This window comes from Ranitomeya variabilis, chromosome 2, assembly GCF_051348905.1.
Source record: "Ranitomeya variabilis isolate aRanVar5 chromosome 2, aRanVar5.hap1, whole genome shotgun sequence".
Taxonomy (NCBI): Eukaryota; Metazoa; Chordata; class Amphibia; order Anura; family Dendrobatidae; genus Ranitomeya; species Ranitomeya variabilis.
In genome coordinates, this window is record NC_135233.1 from 921,432,484 (window position 1) to 921,457,223 (window position 24,740).

The 24,740-nt window shown below is 41.9% G+C and overlaps 1 protein-coding gene across 1 annotated transcript in view; it reads left to right on the forward strand.

Moving 5' to 3' along the window:
- The window catches only part of SI (sucrase-isomaltase), a 349,991-nt gene that overhangs the window by 74,712 nt on the left and 250,539 nt on the right, over positions 1-24,740 (forward strand). The window contains exons 9-15 of the mRNA XM_077290631.1: positions 1,951-2,063; positions 2,363-2,488; positions 5,522-5,653; positions 5,985-6,104; positions 10,175-10,288; positions 18,257-18,341; positions 24,031-24,148. Coding sequence (XP_077146746.1) covers positions 1,951-2,063; positions 2,363-2,488; positions 5,522-5,653; positions 5,985-6,104; positions 10,175-10,288; positions 18,257-18,341; positions 24,031-24,148 — 808 coding nt within the window. The remainder of the gene's footprint in view (positions 1-1,950; positions 2,064-2,362; positions 2,489-5,521; positions 5,654-5,984; positions 6,105-10,174; positions 10,289-18,256; positions 18,342-24,030; positions 24,149-24,740) is intronic.

A 24,740-nucleotide genomic window follows, 5' to 3' on the forward strand; every position in this document is an offset into this window, starting at 1 on the left:
ATCTTATAATAGGATGTCTGGTCATAATAAACTTGATAAACTATTAAATGGAGCTGTGCAGTGCATCTCCTGAGTTCACTCCATTCACGCAGTGCACACATCTGTTGTACATGTAGATCTCACAAAGTGAAACATGGTCAGGATGGGTCCTCCAGGCACTGTGGACACTGACACTTTCAAGGCTTTTTGGGAGCTAGCAAGCCTGGTCTATGTAATATTTGGACATGTCAATATTGACAGAGAAGGAGCAGCTGTTATATACACTGTGTTCCAAATTATTATGCACAAAGAGTTTAGGAGTGATAAGGTTAGAATTTTTTTGTTTGTTATTTAAACTCATTGATGGTGATGTGTGTCAGGGCTCTTTATATCACTGAAAGCAATTGCAGATACCTGTGCAAATTAGTTTGGCAGATGTGTCCAAATAAAGGCAAGACTACTTAAGAAGGCTGTTCCACATTATTAAGCAGCCTACATTTTTTGCCAGATTGGGAAAGAAAAAGGATGTGTCGGCTGCTGAGAAGCAACAAATTGTGGAGTATTTAGGTCAAGGCATGACTACAATCAACGTTGCCAAGACACTTCATCATGATCATCGCACAATCAAGAAGAATGTAGCTGATTCCCAGCACACACGTGTGCGTGCTGATAAGGAAAAATTGAGGACTCTTTCCAACAGGCAATTGCGTAAGGTTAAAAGAGCAGCTGCAAAAATGCCTTGTCATAGCAGCAGACAAGTTTTTGAAGCTGCTGGTGCCTCCAACGTCCCCAGAACAACAAGATGCAGGGTCCTTCAGAGGTGCGTAAGCCATCCTGTTGACCACCTCTATCCACTGCACACAAGCAGAAACGGCTCCAGTGGGCCAAACGATACATGAAGACTGACTTCCAAACTGTTTTGTTCACCAATGAGTGCCGTGCAACGCTCGATTGTCCAGATGGATGGAGTGGAGGATGGCTGGTTGATGGACACCCCATGAAAACACGGCTAAGGCACCAACAAGGAAGAGGTGGAGTAATGTTTTGGGCTGGAATCATGGGGAGAGAGATTGTAGACCCCTTTATGATCCCTGAAGGGGTAAAGATGAACTCCATAATCTATGTGGAGTTTCTAAAACAACACTTCCTACCATGGTTCAAGAGGAAGAACCGTGCTTTCCGCAGCAAGATCATTTTCATGCATGATAATGCACCGTCTCATGCTGCAAAAAACACATCTGCATCTCTGGCTGCTATGGGCATAAAAGAGGACAAACTTATGGTGTGGCCACCATCTTCCCCTGACCTCAACCCCATTGAGAACCTCTGGAGCATCATCAAAAGGAGTGTCTATGATGGCGGGAGGCAGTTCACATCTAAGCAACAGCTCTGGGAGGGTATTCTGTCCACATGCAAAACAATTGAAGCAGAAACCATCCAAAAACTGACAAATTCAATGGACGAGAGAGTTCAGAAGCTTCTTTTGAACAAGGGGTCCTACGTGCAAATGTAACATCACCTAGAATAAAGTTTCACTTTAAAACTGTTTGATTTCATTTTGTAATAAGCTGATAATGCTTATAACTTCACAGTTGACCATTTTTTTGTTCAAAATAAAAAAAAAAGGTTGAAAACTCTGCCGTGCATAATAATTTGGAACATGCATTTTGAGTGTTTATTTTTTTTAAAGATACTGTTTTCATAGGCAGTTTGTTCCAAAACATTGCAATTATACTAGAATAGTAGATGACTGGAAAATAACAATGACTGCAATTCAGAGAGGTAATTTAGAGAAAATATGAGGAAATATTATTTGCATAATAATTTGGAACACAGTGTATAAGTTGTTTTTATGGATTTTTTTAATACAGTGAAATACAATACATGTATACTGTATGTATTTTTACTTACACATTTAAATGTGATTATAACCATCATCATATGGTATTTTTGCTCCATTTTACATTACAGATGTGATAACTCAACCCGCACCAGCAATAACATATAGAACCATTGGAGGAATCCTGGACTTTTATGTATTTGTTGGAAATAGTCCAGAAGAAGTTGTTATGGAGTATCTGGAGGTACGTATCACTTTTGATTAACAAAAAAAAACAAAGAAAAGTTATAAAGGATAAAACATTTTTATAACATGAATTGTTATTCTTAAGATATGCCAACTTTGGCTAAATGCTTTATTTAATGTTATTTTACTTTAATCATATTTACTATTACGTGCATCTCTTAGTTATTATGTATGTCCATATATGAGAATATACAGTGTAGTTGAATGGATGGTGACCTGAGAAATGCAATAATAATTGTATGAGTCAAATGATATGTAACTTGTTTACTTGTCTGTATCTATATCACTTTTTTTTAGCTTATTGGAAGACCATACATGCCAGCATATTGGACTCTTGGGTTTCATCTTAGTAGATGGGGCTACAAATCACTTGATGAAGTAAAGGAGGTGGTTGAAAGAAACAGAGCCATTGGCATTCCATATGTGAGTAGAACTTAAAGAGTAGCTAAGCTTTTTTTCATAAAATCAAAAGACACCAGTAGTGCCTCAGATCCTGTGAATCCTGCAGCAGATAGAAATACAGTACCACCCTTCTGTATCAATGTCTCAGACTGTAATAAATAATAAAATATCTGCGCTGGATTCCTTAGTTCTAAAACCTCCAAGGACCTATAGTAGGGAGTTTCCTTACGAAACTACATAAAGCTGTTAAGAGTGCTTCAAAAACTGTTTAAAAATGACCACGCTATATAAATGAAAATAAATATAAACATGACCCAAGTGAGGGAAATATTCAACAATACTTGCAGTAAGTTACTTATTATAATTATACAGTGAGTAAAGATCCACTTATAGCAGAATCTTCATTCAGAAGATAGGGGAGTTCGATTTACCTGGTGCAGTGTAAGTGGTAATATCAGAAGCTTCTGCTAGTTGATCCTTATATATAGTTCAGATTCGGCTTGGACTCTACTAAAGCCGAATCTGAACTATATATAAGGATCAACTAGCAGAAGCTTCTGATATTACCACTTACACTGCACCAGGTAAATCGAACTCCCCTATCTTCTGAATGAAGATTCTGCTATAAGTGGATCTTTACTCACTGTATAATTATAATAAGTGACTTACTGCAAGTATTGTTGAATATTTCCCTCACTTGGGTCATGTTTATATTTATTTTCATTTATATAGCGCGGTCATTTTTAAACACTTTTTGAAGCACTCTTAACAGCTTTATGTAGTTTCGTAAGGAAACTCCCTACTATAGGTCCTTGGAGGTTTTAGAACTAGGGTTGAGCGAAACGGGTCGGCAATTTTCAGAAGTCGCCGACTTTTGGCAAAGTCGGGTTTCATGAAACCCGACTCGACCCCTGTGTGGGGTCGGCCATGAGGTCGGCGATCTTCTGAATCTGGAATCGGAATTCCGATACCGATTCCCGATATGTTTAAGATATCGGGAATTGGTATCGGAATTCAGATTTAAGTGTAAAATAAAGAATTAAAATAAAAAATATCGCTATACTTACACTCTGACGGGCCCTGGTACTAACCGGGAACCTTCCTTCCTTAGAATCAGCCTTCCAAGACCTGCGGTGACGTCACGGTGACGTCGCGGCTTGTGATTGGTCGCGCGGCCCCCATGTGACCGCTCACGCGACCAATCACAAGCCGCGACGTCACCGTGACGTCACCGAAGGCCCTGGAAGGGCTGATTCTTAGGAAGGAAGGCTGTCGGAAAGAAGCAGGGCGTGTCCGAGGGTGAGTATATACCTAATAGGAATATACTCACCCTCGGCTTCGTTCCGACAGCCTTCCTTCCTAAGAATCAGCCCTTCCAGGGCCTTCGGTGACGTCACTGTGACGTCGCGGCTTGTGATTGGTCGCGCGAGCTGTCACATGGGGGCCGCGCGACCAATCACAAGCTGCGACGTCACCGTGACGTCACCGCAGGTCTTGGAAGGCTGATTCTAAGGAAGGAAGGTTCCCGGGTTAGTACCAGGGCCCGTCAGAGTGTAAGTATAGCGATATTTTTTATTTTAATTCTTTGATTTACACTTAAATATGGATCCCAGGGCCTGAAGGAGAGTTTCCGCTCCTTCAGACCCTGGGAACCATTGGAAACCCAATGCACTGCATTGGGTTTCGAGTTTCGGCCGACCCCGACCCCGACTTTTTTATAGGATCGGACGATTTCACTCGACCCGACTTTTGAAAAAGTCGGGTTTCGTGAAACCCGACCCGATCCTATAAAAGTAAAGGTCGCTCAACCCTATTTAGAACTAAGGAATCCAGCGCAGATATTTTATTATTTATTATAAGCTTTTTTTCTTATTAATAATTTTGCCTAGCATGGAAACTTATTAAACTTTACAAATCAATTTATTAGGAGATTGCAAACTCCTGCTTTTCCAAGGTCTATCTACTTGCCTATAATTGCAATGACATCATTAAGGGTTCTGATGCTGGCAGTAAAAAGGTCTAACCCTGGGGACAAGAAAGTCTGCTGCTGGAGATTGTTTTGAAAACCACAACATGCTTAGTAGGAGACACGTTCTCAGTTGACCCTCAGAAAGCAGAGACTGCATCGATAATTACAGACCTGCATTATTAATATAGTCTCTTAGGTTAGATGAGATGGAGGATCTGTGGTGACATTATTACCGCATGAGCAGGAGTCTTTCACTCTGTGGGAGTCTGGCGGGAATGAAGAGATTAGGGACTGAGGAGCATCTTATCCAGCATGAAGCCAGTCTGAGAGAGGTGAACAGCCTAATCAAGAACATCTATACAGCTTTATGGTATTACAAGTGAGACTGTATATGGTCTAGACGATGTAGCACAGAAGCAGTAGCTGTAGCTCCATAGGACGGGGGCTCCACACCAATTAGCTACATCTTCCTTTTTGGTGAATCTTGTGAACCTCTAAAACTTTGCCCTCTGTACACAAACATTACAGTGTTAATAACTAGTGTTAATATCTCAAGGATTGTATCATTTTTGTAGACTTTTTATAGATGTAGAAGGGAGGGCACAATGCTGTTCCTGGAGGCACTGGTACTGCTAGGATGGTTGTTTTGATACTATTGGATAAGTATTTTGTCCTTTATTAATGTGTTTGTTTGTTGATGATTTTTTTTATGCTGCACTGTGTGGTATTTGATGCTGCTGCAGAGGTATGTTCTGCTGCAATGTGCCATTTGGCATTGTTGGTGAAGGATTTTGTGCTGAACTGTGGCGTTGGACATTGCTGGCGTGGTATTTTGTGCTGCATTGTGTTATTTGATATTTTGTGTATATTTTGGTTTTGTGCTCTTGCTTCCAGAGCTCTTATAGAAATAAAATAAAAATGAATTTCTCTTTATCGCATTATTATGACATATTAGGAAAGCTGACAAAAATAGAAAATTTGCCACAAAATGGCTTTCACTATTTTTTCTACAATATGGTGGTTATTATATAGAGGCGGGTGTGGTTTGAAAACATTTATTTATATCTGTATTTTCTTCATTTCAGGATGTTCAGTTCACTGACATTGACTACATGGAAAATAGAAAGGATTTCACATATGACCATGACAAGTTTGCAGATCTTCCAAACTTTGCTCAAAATATGCATGCCAATGGTCAAAAATATATTATCATATTGGTAAGTTTAAATGGAGTGTATAACTTTAATTTAAAAAAATACATGTATATGCATTCTTTTCAATCTATGGGCTAGGAAAGCTAACCATGAAATAAATAAAGCCTGTTCATTCTGTTGACATGGAAATATAGACAACTACAGAGAGTTTTAATTTCATGCAGTGTCTTGCATCAGCATCTAAATTGTTTCAGGTTACAGTAAGTCATTCAGTTTCTATAGATTTGTTATAAAAATGCTGTTACTTAAAGATTGCCATAGGGGAATGTATTTCTTTGCCTGTATTGGGTTTTTACAACAACTTGTCATAAAATATTGTATTCTGTTGTTACAGGATCCTGCTATCTCAAATGAAAATCTGCTGAACGGTAATCCATATGGCGCCTATGTGAGAGGTGAAGCACTTGGTGTGTGGGTTAATGAATCTGATGGCCGAACTCCTCTTATTGGAGAGGTACATTATTTGTTCAAAATATTATGCTGTTAATATTTACTTACATTATCGTGTCTTTCATTCAACATACAAAAAAATCAAGGGTGTAATTCTAAGTTATAGAAATTAAGTGAAATAATGCAAAATGTTACCTTATAATTGATGTTGTCTTCTAATCATTTTTATTCTAGAAACGAGATACCCCTTTAGATTAAAGTCATGGGGACCTACAGTGTAATGGATCAACTGTCCCCTGACGTGTAACATTAAAGGGAACCTGTCACCACGTTTTTGGAAGATGGGATAAAAATAGCGTTAAATAGGGGCAGAGGTGGGCGTTACATTAGTGTGTGTGTTATGCGTTTATTACCCACCTAAGTTGCCGAAATAACTTTGCAAAGTCTCCGTTTTCGCCTGTCAATCAGGCTGGTCAGGTCACATGGGCGTGGTGTCTTCACCCAGATTTGGCGTAGTTTTCCGTTGGTGGCGTAGTGGTGTGCGCATGCCCAAAGTCCGGAATCCTCTTCCAGGGGATTTAAAATAGCGCGGTGTTCGTTATTGCATTGGTGATCGGTGGGCGCGGCCATCTTCCTTTGGCCGCGCGTGCGCAGAAGCGGCGCTCTGCTGGCCGCGGCTTCAGGAAAATGGCCGCGGGATGCCGCGCGTGCGCAGATGGATATCGCGGCGGCCATTTTCCTGAAGCCGCGGCCAGCAGAGCGCCGCTTCTGCGCACGCGCGGCCAAAGGAAGATGGCCGCGCCCACCGATCACCAATGCAATAACGAACACCGCGCTATTTTAAATCCCCTGGAAGAGGATTCCGGACTTTGGGCATGCGCACACCACTACGCCACCAACGGAAAACTACGCCAAATCTGGGTGAAGACACCACGCCCATGTGACCTGACCAGCCTGATTGACAGGCGAAAACGGAGACTTTGCAAAGTTATTTCGGCAACTTAGGTGAGTAATAAACGCATAACACACACACTAATGTAACGCCCACCTCTGCCCCTATTTAACGCTATTTTTATCCCATCTTCCAAAAACGTGGTGACAGGTTCCCTTTAAAAGTTAACATCTAACCACTGCTGTTTGTGGAATATAGCAAGAAAGTGATAAATTCTCAAAGTCCCACATTGCAAATTAGCTAAATCATGTCCTCCTGTTTATACATTACGTTGCATTCTATAGAAGTGTCCATCATTACCTTTTCTAATATCGAGCCAAGTTAACCAATTTGGGGCTAAGAACTGACAGGCAGGTAGTTACTAACTACCTGCCTATTCTTCCTGGTGCCAGCTCAGAGTGATCACAGTCAGACCTTTTATTCTGGCGGGAAGCCAGCTGTCAATCAGCATGAGATTGGCAGTCACACCCCAACCCACAATGCAGGGTGGAAAAGTAGCAGCTGCTCTGTCAACATTACATCACCGGAAGCCACAGGATCACCAGCAGAAGCGATCTGTGACTGCTACGAGCCAGCAGATATCGACACTGGGTGCAATATGCAGGTAGTTAGCAACTGCCTGCCTGTAAGTCCTTAAGCCCATAAGAGAACAATAGGATAGTCCAGGATAACTTTTTTTAGGGAAGATGCATCTGTACATCCAATATGTTATGGCACACAACTGAGTCTCCCAAAACTATACAAAGTTTGCATATATTAATTGATCTTATTCCTGAATGGATTTGTGACTTTTATACAAAAGTCCTTACTTTATTTGTCAGCAAATCTCCCGAGCAGTCTCTCAATATTCTGTGCAGGTCATCTATGACCTTTTACTGTTTAATCCCTTACATCTTTATACTGGCTAATAGTAGCCCATCTTTTAGCTCTGCTACTGCTTAGTAGCTATTTATTTCACCCATTACATCATTCAATGAGGACTATGTCACATTTGTGAAATACCATATTTTTTCCGAACTATAAGATGCAGCTGACTACAAGACGCACCTAGGCTTTAGAGGTGGAAAATAGGGAAAAAATATTTGACTCAAAAAGGGGTAAAATATTTAATAACATAAATAACATACTATTATATGTGGTGTTATTGTATATAATAGTATGTTATTATGTTGGAAGCTACTGGTAGAAGATGGTGCTGCGGGACCAGCGTGGTGTCTGTAAAGTACTATATGAAGACGCTAGAGGGTGAGTATAAGAATGGGGGCACAGGGCTTATATTTAAAGCACCACTCAGGCACTGAAAAATAACACTGTAGTGCTGCTTTAAGATCCCATGTGAGAACTATAACTCCCAACATGTCCTGCAGATGCTATGGCATGCTGGGAGTTATAGCTCACCACAGGAGTGACGGAGTGCTTTTTTTTGTGTTTTAAAGACTAACCTTTTAATTAATTCTAAGTTGTTCAAGCTGTGCAGGTCCTGCAGCCAGCCAGCCACACTGAGGTGAGGTAAAGAGCTGGGGCATCCCATGACCGCACAGAGCCCTCCCTCTCATGGCCTCTCCACAGGTCATAAGAGGAAGCTTGCAGATTCTAGTGCGGTGTCTGAAGGATCTGTGATGACATGAAGAGGGAGGGCTCTGTGCTGTCATGTGATGCTCCAGCCCGCCCTCTTCATGACATCACACAGGTTCTTATGTTAAGGTTCTTAATTTAAATTCATGTGTTTTGAGCCAAAAATCATTATTGCATTACGGATTCTTTAAAAATCTTGCATCATTTGACTTCTACAGCCTCAGTGTTAGAGCTTGTGCAGATGACAGAATAATCTCTCTGATTGCAATCCAACAAAAGAATGTATCTCACAAGGACTAATGTTATTCTATGGGGCCATGCACATGTCACATTTTTTCCTCATACAGGGTCTGTCTGAGGAAAAATGTCTCTGCATGCCCGAGTTTGACATGATATTCAGGTCACGCTTAGCCATGCAAGTCAATGAGTGCGTGGAAAACATCAGACTGCACTCATATGACATCTGTGTGCTGTCTCATTTCCATGGACTGCTGTAATGGAGACAGTTTTTTTTCTGATCAAACTCTGATCTGATCAAACTCTGATCAGAGTTCGATCAGAGTGTTTTTTATGTCAGCCTGATGAAAGAGTCTTCAGTAGGGTTGAGCAAAACGGGTCGTTCATTTTCATAAGTCGCCGACTTTTGGCAAAGTCGGCGTCTCATGAAACCCGACCCGATCCCTGTGTGGGGTCGGCCATGCGGTTCGCGATCTAGGCGCGAAAGTCGCGTTTCGTATGATGCGTTTAGTGCCATTTTTGCAGCCAATGAAGGAGCGGTAGAGTGCTGACGTAGGTGTTAGGGGGCGTACACAACAACAGGCATTTTTTTTCGCGTGCATTACAGCGATGTGCAAAGTGTAAAATGAGTGTTCTGGGAGCGATGTGGAAAATCAGCATTTAGGGGGAGAGAGAGAGAAAGAGAGAGAGAGAGAGAGAGAGATTTAAAAAATAATATTAAAAACATTTCTTCATTGGGTTTCGTGTTGCGGCCAAAACCCGACTCGACCCTAAAAAACTAAAGGTCGCTCAACCCTAGTCTTCAGCTGTCTGCACCTAGCCTTACACTGTCTACTGCTGGCTGCATATAGGGTTTTTTGAGGATTTATCGGTGAGCTTGTTCTGGTAGGTGAGATTGTAACCGTAACTAAAAGCATGGTCAGACATTACACCAGCTGTGTGGCCAAAGATTCACTTATTTATATAAGGATAATGGCCTCAGAATTGTGAAGCAAAATACAGGGAAAACTGGCTAATGTGGTAGGCAAAGTTTCGGCCTCATACATCCTGCCTCACTAAGTCAGCTGACTGATTCAAAGCTCAGTTAACTTATTCTGCAGATTGGGAAACAATTTTTAAGGACACTCAATTGCAACAATTATTTTTATTACCAAATACATTTTGTTTAGGTGAAGCAAAAAATATTCCCAAAGGTGTCAACATCTTTTAAGAATTTCAAAAGAGATTACAGGTAATCTCATGAAAATGACTTCAAATATTAAAGCACACATAAATATATTACATTTTCTGGCTAACAGTGCCACATTTTTTTACTGTACATACAAGTAATAAAGCATCAAACGTACCATGTAACTGTTTTTGCATTTCAGGTCTGGCCTGGAGTAACAGTGTTTCCTGATTATACCAATGATGAGTGCACTCGGTGGTGGATCAATGAATGCCTGGAATTTTACAAGCAGGTCAATTATGATGGAATATGGGTTGTAAGTATAATATTTTGTTATTAAAGTTACCATAACTTGAGTAAAAAATAAGAATTAGATATTGTAGATGAGTGTATCGCTTTATGCAACCCTGGTCCACTGTCCAGGTCAGTCTATGAGGAGCTGTGCAAATTTCCTGAGTTTCCAAAATCCAAAGTGTGGCTTATCATCATTTGCGCTATGTCCAAAATGCTACCTTCTACATTAGAAGCACTGTAAATGTCATTTTTAGAAATCCTGTGCCCACTGTGCTTCTATTTATTGCTGCAGAAACTAACCCTCAGTGCGGATTTACGAGCCGCGGCATGTCAATTTGCATGTCTCCTCTGCGGATTTTGACCAATTGAATGTCATTACATGTGGTGAATCTGCGTGTACTGACAAGCAAGTGCGGCAATTAGAACACAGCGTAAATACGCTGCATTCAAACATTCAAAACATTGCTACTCCTGATTGTGAGGACGTAGCCTTATAGAGTGGGTCGTTCCAGATGCGGTGACACTAATTATGTGTAATTTTTGGTTTATTCTTGTTTTAACGCAAATTCTGCCTTTTCAGTATTGATGCAGATTTTCGTGATTTTCGTTTTTTTACTTTTGTACATATTATATTTAGCTGTTTTTTGTTTGTTTTTTCTTAGTACCACTATGATACATGTATAACTTTGACTTTGATCGCTGGCCTCATGCGTTGCAGCACTTGTGCACTGCAATACCGCAGACCTGTTAGTGACTTACTGACAGAGCCTGTGAGGCCCTGCTTATAGCTGGATCTAACAGGCTATTGTGTCAAGGGAGTTTAGATGACCTCGGTACCATGGCAATGATTGGCACCCACGATTACGATTGCGGGTGGTCAATCCTGTCAAAGGTTTTTTTTCCCCCCTTTTATCTACTTAGATGCCTCTGTTGCAATTGATAGTGGTGTTTAAGGAGTTAATCAGCCCTGTTCTTTTCCAAAACCGTCTGGATCTGATATTACATTGTATCAGCTGTCATATACAGCTTTTAATGACAAGATTTACGCCCGCTGGCAGTCGCTACTCACCTATTCCTCAGCACTATTAAAAAGTGTTGCTAAGGAATAAGACCCTCTAAAGACCTCCATTAAAAGGTTTATTGTCGGTTGCTAAGGGTAAAAATAAGGAAAATGCATAACAATCACTGAAACAATTTGAAACTAACCAAAGTAATTCTCTATTTAAAGAAGTTGTCCACTACTATAACCTTTTTTTTTTTTCATAAATCTTGCTATTATGTGCCACTGAAAACATCTGCTGTGTTTATTTTAGCAATATTACCTTTTATCATGCTGTAGCAGCACATCTTCAGTGCTGGATTCAGCTCTCATGGGGTTAATCGACAACTTCCTTTCTCCTGAGTTATTGTGCTCTAATACTACAAGTTCCATGATGCATTGCACTGCTACTAAGCACGAACCTAGCACACCCACTCCAAAACACACCCAAACCTCTCCCTCCTCTAGCTTCAAAAAGATTTGTGATGTCATTTCTGTCCGACCTCCTCTTTTACATTTGTCCAACCCACACTCCATTACACACAGATAGAGGGATAGACAGACAGACAGATAGATAGATAGATAGATAGATAGATAGATACAGATAAATCTATGTCTATTTCCATAGATATGTCCATATCCATGTTTCTAAACCCCTTCACCCCTGGAGCTTTTTTCGTTTATCGCTCCCCTTCTTTCCAGGGCCATAATTTTTCCATCAATATGGCCATGTGAGGTCTTATCTTTTGCGGGACAAGTTCTACTTTTGAACGACACCATTGGTTTTACCATGTCGTGTAACAGAAAATGTGAAAAAAATTCAAAGTGCAATGAAATGGCAAAAAAAGTGCAATCCCACACTTGTTTTTTGCTTGGCTTTTTTGCTAGGTTCCCTAAATGCTAAGGCTGTGTGCACACGTTGCGGATTTGATTACAGATCCGCAGGGTTTTTTGCCGCACTGAATTTCATCAAATCAGCAGTGTAGTGCACAACAACCAATGTAAGTCTATGGGAGCCGCAGACTTGTTGTGCACATGTTCTCGCAGCATGTCACTTCTTTTGTGCGGAACTGCAGCGTTTCTGCACCTTTAGACTTTCATTGACTTGGGCACATCCGCAGCAAAACCGCAGATGTAAAAAAGATCTGCAGTTTTGCTGCGGATGTGGGTCCGAGAAACGCAGCAGCTCGGGAGGATGGAAGTGTGTGAGCGGTGACGGTGTGCGTCTATGTGTGGGCGGGCGGGGTCTGCGGGACTGTTCAGGTGTGTGCGGGGTCTGCAGGCTTTTTGGATGTGTTTGGGACTGTTCAGATGTGTGCGGCGCTGAGTGGGACTGTTCGGATGTGTGCAGCGCTGTGCGGGACTGTTCAGGTGTGTGCGGGGTCTGCGGGCTGTTCGGATGTGTGCGGGACTGTTCAGGTGTGTGCGGGGTCTGCGGGCTGTTCGGATGTGTGCAGGACTGTTCAGGTGTGTGCGGGGTCTGTGGGCTGTTCGTGTGTGTGCAGGGCTGTGCGGGGGGGTCTTTTGTGGTGTGTGTGCAGGCATCATCCGATGGGACTACAAGTATGCAGCATCCAATCTGCAGCTCATTCGGATGTAATCCGGACAGTGGACACACACCCTACGCTATCCATACATCTATCAATAGATATATCTATCCAGATATATCTATAGATATAGGAATAGGTAGATGTATGCATCTATAGATCTATCTATATGTAGATCTGTCTATCCATTTCATCTATCATCTATCTGTCTATCTGTGTGTTTAATGGAGTGTGGGTTGGACAAATGTAAAAGAGGAGGTTGGACAATAATGACATCACAAATCTTTTTTTTGTTGTTCAATAATACATCTTTATTTACCTTTCAAAAATGCACCAAAACGCCTAAAAACCGCGCAAAAACCGCAACAAAAGCGAATTAAAAAATGTATCAAAACCGTGCAAAAAACTGCATAAAAAACGCATCAAAACTGAAAAAAACGCATCAAAACCGCAACATAATTGCATCAACACTGCACCAAAAACTGCATCAAAACTGCGCAAAAACCGCACCAAAAAACTGCATCAAAACCGCACCAATAACTCCATCAAAACCGCACCAAAACCACACCAAGAACTGCATCAAAACCGCACCAAGAACTGCATCAAAACCGCACCAAAAACTGCAAACTGCACCAAAACTGCAAAAATGCACCAGGTTTTGATGCAGTTTTTGGTGCAGTTTTGATGCAGTTTTTGGTGCAGTTTTGATGTTTTTTTGGTGCGGTTTATGCGCGGTTTTAATGCCGTTTTTGGAAATAAGTAAATAAACGGAAAATGTGCATGATTTGAATGGAAACATGCATGAAAAATTCATTTCACAGCTCAGTTTCATACATTTTTTTGCCGGATCCGTTGCTGTGCGTTTTTTCGCCGGACAGAAAAAACGTTCCTCTGTATGTGTTTTCCATCCGGCGGAAACAGCTTTTTTGACGGATCCAGTAAAAAACAGGTGAAACGTGTGGCCATCAGGCGCAATCCGGCGCTAATACAACTCTATGAGAAAAAAACGGATCCTGCAAATGTGCTCGCAGGATGCGTTTTTTACCCATAGACTTGTATTAGTGAGGGATCGCGACGGATGGCCACACGTCGCGTTCGTTGTGCAACGGATGCGTCGTGTTTTGGCGGACCGTTGGCACGTCCCTCGCGTCTGCCATTTTCTACCGCGCATGCGCAGCCAAAACTCCGCCCCCTCCTCCCCGGACTTCAGAATGGACAGCGGATGCGTTGAAAAACTGCATCCGCTGCCCACGACGTGCACAAATTTCACAACGTGCGTCGGTACGTCGGTCCGACGCATAGCAATGGACCCGTACCGACGCAAGTGTGAAACAGGGCTTAATGAGCGTTTAATTTAATAAAAAACTGAAAAAAACGGCGTGGGCTCCCGCGCAATTTTCTGCGCCAGAGGGGGAAAGCCGATGGCCGGGGGCCAATATTTGTAGCCTGCTATGAATATCAGCCCGCAGCTGTCTGCGTAGCCTTTACTGGCTATTAAAATAGGGGGACCCCCCCAAAAAAATGACGTGGGGTCCCCCTATATTTTATAGCCAGAAAGGCTACGCAGACAGCTGCGGGCTGATATTCATAGCCTAGAGAGGGGCCATGGATATTGGTCTCCCCCGGCTACAAATACCAGTCCGCAGCCACCCCAGAAATGGCGCATCTGTAAGATGCGCCAATTCCGGCACTTAGCCCCTCTCTTCCCACTCCCGTGTAGCGACGGGATATGGGGTAATAAGGGGTTAATGTCACCTTCCTATTGTAAGGTGACATTAAGCCGGGTTAATAACGGAGAGGCGTCAATAAGACGCCTATCCGTTATTAATCCAATACTAATAAAGGGTTAATAAAACACGCAAACATTAGGAAAAAGTATTTTAATATTCTTCATTTAACCATACTTACCATACTTCAGCACCTGCAAAAAACGTAAAATAATAAACCGTATACTACCTGTCCGCCGTAGTCCAATTAATAACGAGTGTCCCATGACGATCTCCCCTATAGAACAGTGACATCGGGTGATGTCACTGCTCTATAGGACCCTCAGTGACACACTGACAGGAGACAATGGCTCCTGCAGTGCATCACTGAGAGGTTACCTTAGGACAAATCTCACTTTATGGCACAGCAATGGCATAAAGTGAGACTAGGGACTATTTTCTCACAGGGGCGTAGGAATACATTGTGGGGAATACATTGTGGAAGGATACCTTCCTCCCCTCATTGTGTTCCTGGAGCCTCTGGAGAGCAGTCACATTATCTGATGCTCCTGCTCTCCACGGGAGATCATCGAGGGACACTCGTTTTAATTGGATTTCTGCGGATCAGGGAGTATAGTGTTTGTTTATTATTTTAATATTTTTTACAGATGACACTGGCTTCGGGGATCAAAGTGACAAGTGATGGTGAGTATGTAATCTATGTTACATGTACTGTATGTCTATATGTATGTTGTATGTCTGTACTGTATGTATGTACTGTATGTATGTACTGTATGCGGCATGTCGCATGTTGTCGCATGCTGCATGTCGTCGCATGGCGCATGTCGTCGCATGGTGCATGTCGCATGCTGCATGCCGTCGCATGCTGCATGCCGTCGCATGGCACATGTCGTCGCATGGCGCATGTCGCCGCATGGCGCATGTCGCCGCATGTCGCATGTCATTGAATGGTACATGTCGCATGCCGTCGCATGGCGCATGTCGCCACATGGTGAGTGTCGTTGCATGGTGCATGCCGCCGCATGGTGAGTGCCGTTGCATGGTGCATGTCGCCGCATGGTGCATGTAGTTGCATGGCGCATGTCGTCGCGTGGTGCATGTCATCTCATGATGCATGTCACATGTTGTTGCATGGTGCATGTCATCGCATGCTGCATGTCGCATGTTGTCGCATGGCGCATGTCATCGCATGGCACATGTTGCATGTTGTCGCATGGCGCATGTCGTCACATGGCGCATGTCGTCGCATGGCACATGTCATTGCATGGTACATGTCGCATGCCGTCGCATGGCGCATGTCGCCGCATGGTGAGTGCCGTTGCATGGTGCATGTCGTCGCATGGTACATGTAGTTGCATGGCGCATGTCGTCGCATGGTGCATGTCGTCGCATGCTGCATGTTGCATGTTGTTGCATGGCGCATGTCATTGCATGCTGCATATCGCATGTTGTCGCATGGCGCATGTCATCGCATGGCGCATGTCGCATGTCATCGCATGGCGCATGTCGTCAGATGGCGCATGTCGTCGCATGGCGCATGTCATTGCATAATACATGTCGCATGCCGTCGCATGGCGCATGTCGCTGCATGGTGAGTGTCGTTGCATGGTGCATGTCGCCGCATGGTGAGTGTCGTCGCATGGTGCATGTTGTCGCATGGTGTGTGTTGTATGTATGTATGTATGTACTGTATATGTATATGTGTATTTTTTTTATTACATTCAACACATTAGCCGGATAATGGGACTACTACTGTCCCATCATTGGCTAATGTGTCACTCACTGCCACTGTAGCAGGCAGAGCCCGATGGGACTTGTTGTCCCATTGGACGATGCCTGCACACAGAGACACACACACACACACACACCACCCCCCAGCACATACCGGTCTGCACAGCGCCGGTGCCCGGGACTGCACAGCGCCGGCGCCCGGGACCGCACGGCGCTCAGGACCGCACAGCGCCGGCGACCGCACAGTGCCAGGGACCGCACAGCGCCAGGGACCGCACAGCGCCGGCGCCCGGGACCGCACGGCGCCCGGGACCGCACAATGCCAGTGACCGCACAGCACCGGGGACCGCACAGCACAGGCGCCGGGGGCCGCACAGCACCGGCGCCCACCCGCACATCCCTGCCTAGCCCCGCCCGCCCCCAGCACAGCGCCGCAGGCAGCCTCAGCCCTGCCCACAGCCCAGTCACTCTTTATGAGTGACTGCTGTCTGTGGAGCCTGGGGACACACCTGCTACTGACGTCACGTCAATTTCCAGAGTCTGGAAATTGACGTGACATCGGCGGAAATGAGCGGCGGCTGAAGCCTGGGGGTCACGTGACCCGGACTCAGGCACCAGCATAGCGCCGCTCACAGGCGAAAACGGCTAAAGAAGGTATTTACACAAATCATCAGGGGCCCCAGGGGGATACATAGGGGGGTTAATTGAAAGTAGTGGACAACCCCTTTAAATATACTGAATATTATATTACCTAATGAAAATCAGACATTGCTTTTAGATTATTTTTGTTCACTTCAAGCGACTGTTATGCATTTTTCTTACTTTATCAGAAAGGTACCAACAATTTTATCTACGTGTGTACTCTATGTATATATTGTTATACGCACTGAAACTGACTACCGCATGATCTCAAACTGCAATTAAAGAGAATCTGACATCTGATCCCCTATCCATGCAACATTTCTAGTCAAACTTACCCGGTTGAGATCATACAGCCGGTGCCCGATACATGTTGCCTACGGATAGCATATATCAGCTGTCAGGTTCACTACAAAACTGGTCAAAATCCATAGATATAGAAAATCTTCATCACAATCAGCATCACAAATTGTGAGCTCCACATGGAAGAATTCACAATAATTAAGGATTGCTTTGCACGCATATTTTTTATCAGTGTGCTGTCCAAGTGCACAACAGATTGTGTACTGACAAATGTTACATTCAAACAAGCACATGGAGTTGTACATGGATGCAGTCACATTTCCATTTTGTGGATTTTGTTGGCACAAAAATTTATACGTTTTATAAGATTCTTTTTGGCTGGACACACTTTCAGCAGGATCATCTAACAATGTGGGGAGAAGTAAGAAGGCAACTGCCCAACACCACTGTTTTCTTAGAAACACCACGGCAATTGGGAGCAAACCATAGGACCCAATTAATTAAGACTTGCTTTGTTCATGCCAGTCTTGAAAGAGGGGCATAGTGGAGTAAGAGGCATCTGATTCATTGAAAGGCACTTGCCACATGATGAATTAGGCACATCTTAGAAGTGGCATGCACCTCTATGTGCCTTGTCAGGAATTTTATTTCAGTACCAGACTGGAATAAGATTCCTGGCACTTGGTTTGCCACCTCTGGTCATATATTAGAAATGCAGACATTGTCCTCATCCCACCCATATTCTTCCCACTTTGGCAGTGCTGGCATGAAATTGGCAAAAGTTGAAAAGTGTTTGTACAACTTTACATAACACAAAAATGTTTCAACTTTACAAAGTGTTTTACTCCAATTTTCTAGAATAACACTCTGACATATTGGTCCCATAGTTTTTTGTAATGTGGAAACCTGTTGGCATTTTGCAATGACTGTAGTTAAGACAGCATACATTTTTTTAATGAGCCCATATATATATTTGAGAATAATGCCGGCATTATGTAAAACAGGATATGAATGAGGTCTCCAACTTTGTGAAAGGATCAAGAACTGGATGTGCTAATAACAGGTGGAACTATCCTCCATACACGCCTGGTAAGACATTGTGAATTTGCAATATAATATTCCTTGATATAACAAAGTAGATTGTTGCTATAATGTAGATCCTTGCTTCTTTCCTAGTTAAAATGTATTTGTAAAGTACTTGAAGTGAATATCATGTGCATGTCATTGCTACCATTTTTAATACATGAAATATAATCTGCTATCATTTTTTCTTGAGACGTGTATAAAGGTCCTTGTGGCATGAATGTAAGGAAATGCTGCACAGTTTATGGCATTACATTTCATAGTTTTTCTCTATTAATGCAGAAAAACTAATATAGGATTGCTAAGATTCTACCAGCAAACAGTTAATGAAAAATGGACAACACTAGGATACAACTAGCATGCAGTCAGCGTCATCTGTGTTTTTCACTGACCCATTCACTTGAATTAATGAGTTTGACAGGAGGAAAAATGGAGATACCGTTTTTTTTAGTCTAAGAAAAAAATATACACGTGAACATGCCCATACATTATATGTATATGTTCTATCTCTGAAAGGCCTTAATTCAACAATTAAGGGGAGCCATTTATACTGTATGCACGTAATGTATAATAGAAATACTAGCAAATCCAGATTTATAACCCTAGTCTTTATGTTTAGATATACACTTGGAAATTCTGCCAATCTATATATTTAAAAGAACATAATTACAGTATTAAAACTCTCTATTGTTTTAGAGAGTGTAAACTTTGACAAGACAATCTTAAAATGCTTCAAATCATAGTATCACAGTATTTTATTCTGGATGATAAATTTGGTGAGAACAATAGTGGTGTTAAGACAACATCAAGCTTCAATACCAAGTAAATGCAGGAAAGGCAAATATGGGATGTTCCTTTTTCCTTTTTCCTAAACAAAATCCAAGTAAAAGGAGGTGGCTTCAGCAGTTTTGACAACAACCAGACCTTGAAGTGGAGTGGAAATTTTGCTGTTGTTTCTGGTTTTGTGATGTCATATTAAAGCACATTGATCATTAATGGTTTCTAAGGCCTTCTATTTTTACTTGATGCTGTCCACACTAACTTCACACCACTCGTTAGTTACAATGACTTGCAAAAGTATCCCCTCCCCCCAGGCCTTGGCTTTTACCTATTTTGTTACTTTACAATCTGTGTTTAAATATTTTTGTAATTCGATTTGTTTGTGATGCATCAGCATTGCATAGTCTAAGTTGGTTATGTGAAGTGAGAAAAATATGAGCATAAATTAAATTTATGGGCTCAAATAGCTAAAAATTGACCTGTGCATAAGTATTCACCCTTTTTTTCTTTGAAGCCCCTAAACATTTGTGGTGCAAGCAATTACCATAATAAGTCACATGCCTAGTGAAAGGAAGTCCACCTGTGCAATCTAAGTTTCACATTGTCTGTCAGTTATACACACCTTTTCGGAAAGGACACAGAGGCTGCAACACCATTAAGAAACAGGCACTACTAACCATACAACACCATGAAGACCAAGGAGATCTACAAATAGGTCATGGACAAAGTTGTTGAAGAATATAAATCAGGGTTAGGTTATAAAAAAAATTCCATTCTCTGATTATCCCCCAGAGCATCATCAAATTCATCATCATCAAATGGAAAGAACATGGTACCACAACAAATTTGCCAAGAGCAAGGAAGGCATTAATCAGAAAATCAGCAAAGAAGTAACCCTGAAGGAGCCCAGAGTTCCCAAGCATAGACTGGAGATCTGTTCATACGACTATCTTAAGCTATACACTCCGTTTAGGTGGTCTTTATGAAAGAGTGGGCAGAAAAAAAACCTTTACTGAAACACAAAAATTCTAAGGCTCATTTGACAAAATACATCTGAGAGACTACCCAAATGTATGGAGGAAGGTGCTGTGGTCAGATGAGACCAAAATTGAAATTTTTGGCCATCAAGGTAAATGCTATGTCTGGTGCCAAACCAACATAGCTCATCACTCCAAGAACACAATCCCCACAGTGAAACATGGTGGTGGCAGCATCTTGCTGTGAGGATCATTTTTGGCATCAGGGGCAGGGAAATGGTCCATGTTGAGGGAAATATGGATTGTGCATCATATATGGATATTCTTGAGTCTGTCAGATATTGCTTAAGTCTGTCAATGATTTGTGACTGGGACAGAGGTTCCCTTTCCAACAAGACAATGTCCCAGAGCATACTGTAAAAATCAATACTCAAGTGGTTTAATGAGAAACAAGTAAATGTTGGAGTGGCCTAGTCAAAGCCCAGACATTAATCCAATTGAGAATCTGTGGTCAGACTTGAAGATTGCTGTTCACCAGAGGAAACCATCTAACTTAAAAGAGCTGGGGCAGTTTAGCCTTGAGAAATGGGCAAATAACCAATTGGCTAGAGGTGGAAAGCTCATAAAGACTTATACAGAGTGACTTACAGCAAAAAGAGGGCTCTACAAAGTACTGACTTTAGTGGGGTGAATAGTTATTCACACTGAAATTTTAAGCTATTTAGTCCTATTTGTTGTTTGCTTCACAATAAAAGAAAACCAAATGTTCATAGTTGTAGGCATGTTCTGTACATGAAGTAATGCAAATCATCAAAAACACTGAAATTCCTGGTTGTGAGGTAGAAAATAAAAAATGCCTCGGGAATTAAAGGGAACCTGTCAGCAGGATTGTGCATACTAACCTACAGTGTCAGGTCGGCGCCGTTCTACTGATTAAAGTGATACCTTGGTTGATGAAATCCATCTTGTGGTTGTTTCTTAATCTTTATTTTCAGTTTTGTGTTAATAATATGCTCGTTCTCTAGGGTGGTTCTGGAGGGGGGTTAGCATGTGGTGCTCTGATTAGGTATTCATAATGTAGAATGCTGACAGGTCAATGATCCTTCACTATTCTGCCCCCTAGTTTGCATAATGAATACCAGTACATACTGAATTTAAAAAATGCCACTGCAGGCAGGTGTCAGCCGTGGCACCTACGCTGCAGCATAATTGCATGTTTACTGTGCACTTAATCCCTTTTCCTTATTTAATTGAGAGCTGATACTGCTCAGGCGTGGATGGCACCATCTTGGAGGATGACATTTTTTCTTCTTCTCTAGCAAGATGGCGCCTCCGGCACCTGCGCAATAGCAGCTATCGGATCTCTATACACAACACCAATAGCTGCTACTGCGCAGGCACTTCTTGAGCCATTTTTAAATTCAGTTTTTTTAATTACTCTCTCAATTAAATAAGCACAAGGGTTTCTGCAGCGCAGGATTCAGTATGTGCTGGTGTTTATTATGAAAACTAGGGGGCTGATCACTGTGACCTGTCAGCAGTCTATTTTATGAAAATATAATCCGAGCACCACATACACCAACCCAGCCTTAGGGCACGAGCATATCATTAACAAAAAACTGAAAACAAAGATCAAGAAACAACCACAAGATGGATTTTATCAATCAAGGTATTATTTTAATCAGTGTAATGGTGCCGACCTAACAGTGTGTGTAGTTTGCTGTGCAGAATCCTGCTGACAGGTTCCCTTTAATACTTTTGTAAGTCACTGTAGCTTACTTTGTGTCATAAATTTGCAGTATAAATTTGGTGCATTGTTGGATCTCAAACTAATTCCCTATTCACATGAAGTCATGGCCCTTCACATGACTTAAATTCTGAAACATTTAGCTTAATAATTCTACCCCAATGTGTCCCCATACAATCATAATACAAATATTTGCATTCAAAACATGGTTGTCTCATACATTTGGCCAGCACCTTGGCTTCAACTAAGTTGAAAAGTATAGTTAAATAAGTATTTGATGCCTTGCTGATATTGCAAGTTTGCCCACTGATAAAGGCATGAACAGTCTATAATTTTAAAGATACGTTAACTTTAACATTGAGCGATAGAATATCAAAAATAAAATCCAGAAAATAACATTGTATAAATTATATACATTTATTTGCATTTTACTGTCAGAAATAAGTATTTGAGCCCTCTGGCCAACAAGACTTTATACTTGGTGGCAAAACCCTTGTTGGCTAGCACAGCAGTCATATGTTTTTTGTAGTTGATGAGGTTTGCGCACATGTCCAGAGGAGTTTTGGTCCACTCCTCTTTGCAGATCATCTCTACATCATTAATATTTTGAGGCTCTTGTTTTGCAACTCGGAACTTCAACTCCCTCCATAAGTTTTCTATGGCATTAAGGTCTGGAGACTGGCTAGGCCACTCCATGACCTTAATGTGCTTATTTTGAGCCACTCCTTTGTTGCCTTGGCTGTATGTTTTAGGTCATTGTCTTAAGGTACCGTCACATTTAGCGACGCTGCAGCGATATAGACAACGATGCCGATCGCTGCAGCGTCGCTGTTTCGTCCTTGTGTGGTCGCTGGAGAGCTGTCACACAGACAGCTCTCCAGTGACCAACGATGTTGAAGTCCCCGGGTAACCAGGGTAAACATCGGGTTACTAAGCGCAGGGCCGTGCTTAGTAACCCAATGTTTACCCTGGTTACCAGTGTAAATGTAAAAAAAACCAAACACTACATACTTACATTCCGGTGTCTGTCGCGTCCCCCGGCGTTCTGCTTCCCTGTACTGTAAGCGCCGGTCCTAAAGCAGACGTCACCGCTGTGCTTTGCTTTACGGCCGGCCGGTGCTGACACAGTGCAGGGAAGCGGACGCCGGGGGACACAACAGACATCGGAATGTAAGTATGTAGTGTTTGTTTTTTTTACATTTACACTGGTAACCAGGGTAAATATCGGGTTACTAAGCGCGGCCCTGCGCTTAGTAACCCGATGTTTACCCTGGTTACCAGTGAAGACATCACTGAATCCTCGTCACACACGCCGACTCAGCGATGTCTGCGGGAGATCCAGCAGCGAAATAAGGTGCTGGCCTTCTAGCTCTGACCAACAACATCACAGCAGGATCCAGATCCCTGCTGCTTGTCAAACACAACGATATCGCTATCCAGGACGCTGCAACGTCACAGATCACTAGCGATATCGTTGTTAAGTTGTTCAGTGTGAAGGTACCTTTACTGGAAGACCCAGCCACGACCCATTTTTAATGTCCTGGCAGAGGGAAGGAGGTTGTAATTCAGGATTTTGTGGCACATGGCTTCATCCATTCTCCTATTGATGCGGTGAAGTAGTCCTGTGCCCTTAGCAGGGAAACACTCCCAAAACATAATGTTTCCACCTCTATGTTTTGAAGCTGTAGTGGATGGTGAGGTATGAAGCCTGAAAGTCAAAAGTTCAAAACATTGTTACCCATTTGCTCATCATTGTATAATATATAGGTATAATAATATAAGAATTGTTTTTGGGTTTTATAATTCAAACTCCTTGTTGGTAGATCCGAATAAAATGTGTATAAAAATGGACTGCATAAGCTGATCTCCGTAAACCATTGCTACTTGATAATTATTTTGATGCCTAATAAACAAAATATAAGCTAGATTCTAATTAACGTGTCACCGAAAGTACTTCCAAAATATTTTAATAGTGGTTATAAAGGTTAATGGCAAAGTTTGTCTTCAGCTTGACTTATTGATCACTTTGAACTATGATGTTCATTAAACAGCCTTAGTGCAAGCTACATGGTCATGTATCAAGTTGCCAGCACATTTATAATTCACACTTGTAAGAAAAGGTATCTTTGTTGGAATTAGATGAATGAAAAGTGGATAAAGGTATAAGAAAATATTTGTCTTTTTTATTAAGCAATTTTCGATCGGGTAATGTATTCGAAGACACTCTGTATGGATGCAAAACAAACTTGGGGGTCCCATTATGATGTTCATAGTCTGTATGGATATGCAATGACTCTTTCTACAGAACAGTAAGTATATTTATTACTATTATTACTTGTATTATTATTAATAATTTTATTAAGGCATCTAAGCAGCTAAACATTTACATAACATAAGAAGGATATAATGTAGAGAATTAGAGCTATAAGAAAAGATGCTCCAGAATAAGTATTTAATTGGGAATGTAGGTATTTACTAAGCAAAAGTGTCAAAAATGGTGTCAGTCAAATCCTGCTGACCAATAATGGGTCTGTATAGTATTAGACAAACATGGCTGCTTTTTTCTATAATCAGCACCACACGCTACAATGGGTTGCATCATTTAGTACTGCAGTCCAGCTCAGCTGCAATACTACTTGATCTGTGGCTAGGTGCAATGCTGTTTGTTTGTTTTGATTCTGGACGATCACATTAAAATAATAATTTTAGTGAATGAAATAGTTGAAATAATTGAGGCCATAAAATAAAAATAATCTGTAGCGTTTTCTAACATGACGTACATACGAATGTACAGCAAGATTTACTAATACAGGAAACTGTAACTTCACACCTAACTTGATATTAAAGAAGCACTGCCCCCATTTTTTTTTTATTTTCTAAACCTGTCTAAATGTGTAGGTA